General features: G+C 39.3%; 1 protein-coding gene across 1 annotated transcript; it reads right to left on the reverse strand.

Annotated features, from left to right (window-relative positions):
* Nucleotides 1-4970: 4970 nt before the first annotated feature.
* LOC104112198 (F-box/kelch-repeat protein At3g23880-like) lies at nt 4971-6056 on the reverse strand. The gene has a single exon (XM_018776317.1). It carries the CDS (start codon nt 6054-6056, stop codon nt 4971-4973), a length of 1086 nt encoding a protein of 361 aa, XP_018631833.1.
* Between the last annotated feature and the right edge of the window lie 866 nt (nt 6057-6922).

The following is a 6922-nucleotide window of genomic DNA, read 5'->3' on the forward strand; positions in this document are numbered from 1 at the left end:
TACATAAGCAAGTACTAGCTAATACTAACTAATGAGAAACATACTTATTATTTAGACGGGCAATACACAAATTAATGATCTGATTTCGAAGAGATCAAGCTTTCCGTGTAAACAGCCATCCTCATGAATTTTGATTGCAGTAATATCATCACAAGCTTAATGTCACAGGTCGACTTTCTTACGCTCGCCAGCGGCACCGACTCTACCGTGCGCCGCCCGCAGTTTCACTCGCTGCAAGCCAGCCTAGTTCCTTTCCCAGGTTTTCAAGCACGATCCTGTGCCTGTTGGTGGGATTCACCCATGAGGCTCACCCCAACTTGTGCCGCCCGTAAGATATCTAGGCACTTGACCCTAGACATGTCGTGGCGCTTCATCTTAGGATCACAATCCATGCGCGCCCTGAGGGATTGGCTTAGGACATGTCTTGTCCCTCGCTCCCGCGCCCTGGGGAATTGTCTTGGGACAACTCTTGGTGAGTACTACATTCTCAAAGTCATAGCATCGCCGCATTCCCGAACAAAGCTCTTTGTTTTTCAACTGTCACTTCCTCAGCAAGTACCCAATGCTCACGGTAGTACTTCAATACTCGCCCTATAGACAGGTACTCTCTTGGTCCTGCTAGCACGGCTTCCCGGTTCGGTGTGCCTCGCACTTGGACTCTTAACGGTCCCCGATCATTCAGCGCAGTCCTTTCCAGAATGATGACATCTTCCAACTTGGAAATTCGCCCAATTCCGAAGCTTCGCTATACCCTCGAATTCGTTTCCTCACCTTGGCAATGCCCTCAGGTAGCTCACAAGTCTATCCCGAAGGAAAGACACTCTATTGATGCGTTGCACGCACCCTTGGTAAGATCTCTGCTATGATCATGCCCAAAGTTTATAGTTCACGGCTCCCACTCTTTTGCAATATGGTTGCACGACCTGGCAAACATGGCCTTCTCTTGACCATCCGACTCATCGGCATATTACCTCATTGAGTACTGACCTAGACTTTTGAAAGACAATGGAATCACCCATTTCTTTCTTCGACTAGCAGTATCGGATTCTCGATCTCTAGTGGCATATGAACATCAATCTCTGCTTTGACATGATCTCCGCAGTGACATCCAAAATGCACTCGCCATATCCACCCTTGCCTTGATATTGTGCCATGGTATAGTATGGCCTTAATCAGATCTGATACCACATGTCACAGGCCGATTCCCTTACGCTCGCTAGCGGCACCGACTCGCCCGTGCGACGCCCGCAGTTTCACTCACTGCAGGCCAGCCTATTACCTTTCCCAGGTTTTCAAGCACGATCCTGTGCCTGTTGATGGGACTCTCCCATGAGGCTCGCCCCAATTTGTGCCGCCCGTAAGATGTCTAGGCACTTGGACCTAGACATGTTGTGGCACTTCATCTTAGGATCACAATCCATGCACGCCCTGGGTGATTGGCTTAGGACATATCTTGTCCCTCGCCCAAGACTGAGCATCGCTCTCGTGTGCACAACCCAATCCTCAAGCTTGACACTCACCTAATGCGTCCGCAACTAGCTCGTGGCTTGGTCGAGTAAGGAAACTTTTAGCCCTTGGCCATTGTCATGCGCATCTTTTGTGCCATGCCCATACATAGCCCTCGCGACACACCTCCATCCCGAATAGTGCAGCGTCGCCCCATAACTGCACCTTTAGGCCAACAGATCCTTGCTTCCATAGTTGAACCCAAGCCATGCTCACAAGTCGACACATGATGCCCCTAAGATAGGTGAGTCAAGTATCCAATCAGCACAGAGGTCTCCTTCCAACATTCGGCAGCCCGTGGGGCTGGCCGTCCCACACATCGAGCCTCCAGTGCCACTTTGGTGCCCAACGCTAGCCCGAAGGCGTAACGTCGTCCATAGAGTTCCCAAACTCGTATGGATACTTAGGACACTCCTTTGAGTCATCCAGGCATGCCATTAAGTCTCCCCCAAGGTAGCTCGTTCGATACGGCTTGGTGGCAGCATGTATGGGGGAGGCAGGTCAGAGCTTTCATCACCTATATCCCCTTATATATGCTTAAAATTAAAAAGCCCAAGTTGCTCGAGTAGACAGATCTACGTTAGACAATCAGAAGAGCCTTTTCTCACAAGTTCTTTGCCGAAATCACAACCCCAAGGTGCAGGTTGTGACATTAAGGCCATATCCAATTGCTTAATCCAAATGATCCATCGAATGTCCTATATACAGGACTCGCCATCCAATCTTGTAGCGAAGTGGCATTTCACCGTTGGAAAACCTATATATGGGCATGATAAAATGAAACCTAGTACTTGATATATTGAGCAATTTTGTCCAAGATTCTATGACAACCTAGTTTTTCATTACCTATTAACTAAAAGTTGCCTCGTTGTTATAAAAAACACTAAGCATTCCTTCCAATACCGATAATACACCCACATCAACGTTGCACGTGGATATGGGGGACAGCTCATCTGACAATGGTATCTCTGTACTTTTCATCTGAAATATTAAATGAAATCACGAAAAACCCTGGTAGGAAACCAAGCCAATGAAATGCTCCAAGTATGAATGCCAAACATTGCCTACTAGTGTCTAGACAACAAAGAGCCAATCTTTCTACCTGAGGTTTTATAAATTTTTCTCTCGGAACCATTTTTCAATGCGAGAATTTTATCAAGTGCTTCTTCCTCCTTGTCAATCCTAAACAGTTTATAATCATCACTAGCAGAGTCATATCCCAATCCGTAAATAGATTCCACTTGTGGCCTTTCTGAATGAGAAGTACTATTGATTCTCTTGTGGTTCCATAGCAAGGTTAATTCTACCAAAGTACTGTATCAAGTTCTAAACATCATACATGTGATACCAAAATAAATCACTTCCTTAAAACCTCTTAATTGCTAGAGAATTATAACTAATCACACAACAATTAAAACATCGCAAGATGCAAGTATTTTTCCCGCAACAGTTGCAGAATATTCCTCTCTACTCTTTTTGTTTCTTTTTCTTTGTTTTTGGTTTGGGATATCGGAATAACAGTTAGAGAGGAACATTGTGCCGGATGATGAGGATGCACTTGCAATTCTATTACAGTTACGTAATTTCAAAAAGCATATATAATTATATTAAGCACGAATATATATTCACAAGTTGAAGATGTTAAACTCTTTAGGAAGAATTACGCAAAACGAAGAACAAAGACAGAAAAGGAAATTAGATCTAGTAATTCTATTTATAACTTTGTTTCCATGTAGAAATGAAATTTTATTCCTAAAAGGATTGTAGTACTTTTTGTGTTGTCATTGTAAAAGAAAGCTAGTCAATTGGGAGAACTGTGGAGCGTCAAACGTACAATTTAAATAAAATTAGCTGGGCTGACTCAGATTCGTTTGTTCCATTAACAAAGGGGAAAAGGGCACTACTCTGGCCTTGCGTTACATTTTAAAGCAATAAACCAGCCAAGCCAATTTTCCACAAGTTTGAATCGAGCTCATTAATATTCTAGAAAAAGGTTTTCTGCCCTCCAAAGCGTACCACTTTCTGCATACGCATATGTGAGAGGTTTATACAAGCTTTGGATAGATAAAAATACGATACACTTAGAGCAAGAAATAATGAGCATTGGTTAACATGTCAGAACGGGCATGAAATTTCATTGTACCCACTTTTCAATGCCAGAATTTGCTTGTCATACCAACATATGTCAATCCTAAGAACTTTATAGTCATCACCAGTAGAGTCATATCCCAATCCAAAAATAGTTTTCTCGTCATAGTTATCACTAGTAGAGTTTTCCTAGTGGGGAAGTACTATTGATTCCCCTGTGGAGGGATTCCATACCAATATTATTGAAGGTTTTGCCAAATCACGATTACTCCAAATTCCGATGAGAAACAGGCCATCGCAACAACAATAGACTTTTATACCATCTGGTGGATTACAACTTGAAGGCCAATCAAATTTCCTGATATCCTTAACAAGTTGAACCAAGGATAAAAAATAACAATAAAAGTGAAAAACTTTATCCTTAGGGGACCATTGGGAAAAAAGCAATTTTTGGGAATTGGGTTGGTACTTGGCATGATTGAGATGTTTCTTCTTAAAATAAGGTTCAGAGATCAATGTATTCCAAGATTCTAAAACACACTTGAAACGAATAAGTGACTTCACCGGTAGCCTGCTGAGAATGTCCATAAGTATTTCATCCTTTTGTATGTGAATTCCCATTACCACCAAAATGCTTTGCTAGTTCACAGGTTGAAGACGTTAACTTCTCTAAGGAAGATATACGAAAACACGAAGAACAAAGACTAAATAGAAAGCTAGCAATTAGCGAAGTACGTCACTTTGTTGGAGAAGACAAGTAGCTGTGATCCGGTGAAAGAATATATAATGCTATTCCAGAGAAAGAAATAGGGTTAAGCATTGATACAGTAATTGTATATAATGTATAACTTTGCTTCCTTGTAGAAATAGAATTTGATTCCTAAAAGGATTGGAGTACTTTTTTGTGTTAGCATTGTAAAAGGATTCCATGTTCTATCAAATAGTCGGTCATATTAATTGTTTATTTTTTCTAACTTATACACAATTATATACATGTAATACATAAATTGTGCATATATTATATATTTACCGGCTATTTTTAGTTTAAGTGGTAGGGTGGGCAGCTATTTGGGTTAATGCCTGGATTAACCTTAATTTCATGAGACAAAGGTTTACAGTTTGCTTTATAGTTTGTTCACATAAATTGGAACGGAGTTATTTGTATCTTTTATTCCATTGACTAAAACTAATTGAGGGATTTTCCTTTTGTTGAAATTACGAAGAAGGGAAAATGCTGAATGTCTTCTGGAGTAGGAAAAAAGGCAGAAGAACAAATAGAACTAGAAAGAAATAAAACATTTAATCTTACATCATAAGCAAGTACTTATACTAACTAATGAGAGTCATACTTATTGTTTAGACGGCCAGCACACAAATTAATGATCTAATTTCGGAGAGATCAAACTTTCCGTATAAATAACACCATCCTCATAAATTCTGATTTCACCAATATCACAAACTTGAGGCCATATCCGATTGCTTAATCCAATTGGTCCATCGGATGTTGTATAAACAGGACTTGCTATCCAATCTCTGTAGCGAAGTAGCATTTCACCATCGGAAAACTTATATATGGGCCTGATAAAATGAATTCCATTACTTGGTATATTGAGCAATTTTGTCCAAGATTCTATGACACCATAGTTTTTCATTACCCATAAATTAAAAGTTATCTCGTCGTTATAAAAAACACTAAGCATTCCTTCCACTACTGATACGCCCACATCAACATAAAATGCCTCTGGCCCTATCTGTGGAATTAATGGCATTGTCACTGGCAATGGTATTTCTCTATACTTTTCATCTGAAATATTAAATGAAGCCACAGAGAACCCTCGTAGGAAACCAAGCCAATGAAATGCTCCGTGTACGAATGCCAAACAATGCCAACCAGACAACAAATAGGAAACCTCCCAACTTGAGGTTTTATAAATTTTTCTCCAGGAACCATTTTTCAGTGCGAGAATTTCATCGAGTGCTTGTTCGTCCGTGTCAACTCTAAAGAGTATATAATCATCACTAGTAGAGTCATATCCCAATCCGTAAACAGATTCCAGTTGTGGCGTTTCATGGGGAATTATTATTGATTCTCGTGTGGTGGGGTTCCATAGCAATAACAACGAAGGTTGATCGTCAGGTTTACTCCAAATTCCAATGAGAAACAAGCCGTCGCAACTAGCAAAGACTTTCATACGGCAATATGGAATTTCAGAATTTAAAGGCCAATCAAGACTCCTTCTATCCTTAACAAGTTGAACGGAGGATAAAGAATAACAATAGAAGTAAATAGTTCTATCCCTCCTACTTCCGGCAAAAAGCAATTTTTGGGAATTTAGTTGGTTCTTAGCATGATCGAGATGCTTCTTCTTAAAATAAGGTTGAGAGATTATTGTCTTCCAAGATTCTGAAACGCACTTGAATCGAAAAAGAGACTTCACAGGTAGTCTGGTGAGGATGTCCATAACTATTTCCTCGTTCCCATTACCATATTGCTGAGACGTTTATATAATTTCTTTAGAAAAGATATATAAACTAAAAGACGAAGAACAAAGCAATTAGAGAAGAAAAGAGGTTTTAATTCAAATGCACTCACTTTTTTAGAGAAAGCCAACGACTGCTACTAGCTGTGATCCAGAGAAAGAATATAATACTATTCCGGACAAAGAAATAGGGTTAAACGTTGATCTAGTAATTCTATTTATAACTTTGCTTCCTTGTAGAAATAAAATTTGATTCCTAAAAGGATTGGAGTACTTTTTGGTGTTGTCATTGTAAAAGGATTCCACGTTCTAGAAGGAAAGCTCTAAATAGGTATAATTCGTGTTTGCTTAGGACGAAACCTATTGTGAATCACCCAAAGGAAGACAACTTTGAAATTTGCACATAAAATTAACGGAAAAGTGTCATTCATATATGCTAATTAACTATACGAATTAGGACAAATATGCCCGTCGTTAATAGTTTGGCACAAATATGTCCAATCCGTTCAATACTTGCTCATTCATGCCCTTATTTTATCGGAACCATTATTTTATCTTTCTTAAATAATTAATAACCAGACCCAATCAAAATCTGCTGACCCGATCCGTTAGGACCCGACCCACCCTTATTTCAAAGATATTTTTTGATATATTATTTTTGTTTGATAGAGAAATTGTGTGATAATCATATTTATTTATTTGAGTAATTTGATAATCGATTTTATTTTTGTTATACATCATTTCGGGAAGTAATCCTACTAAAAGTAGTAATTGATATTTATTTATTATTTTAATAATATAATATTCGAATTAGTTTGTACTTTTTTCAATCATTTTACTATTTATTT

The sequence above is a fragment of the Nicotiana tomentosiformis genome, chromosome 2 (assembly GCF_000390325.3).
Source record: "Nicotiana tomentosiformis chromosome 2, ASM39032v3, whole genome shotgun sequence".
Lineage (NCBI taxonomy): Eukaryota > Viridiplantae > Streptophyta > Magnoliopsida > Solanales > Solanaceae > Nicotiana > Nicotiana tomentosiformis.

Bases quoted from the DNA above. Each gene is read 5' to 3' on its own strand.
- LOC104112198 (XM_018776317.1), bottom strand. From the start codon at position 6,056: ATGGACATCCTCACCAGACTACCTGTGAAGTCTCTTTTTCGATTCAAG.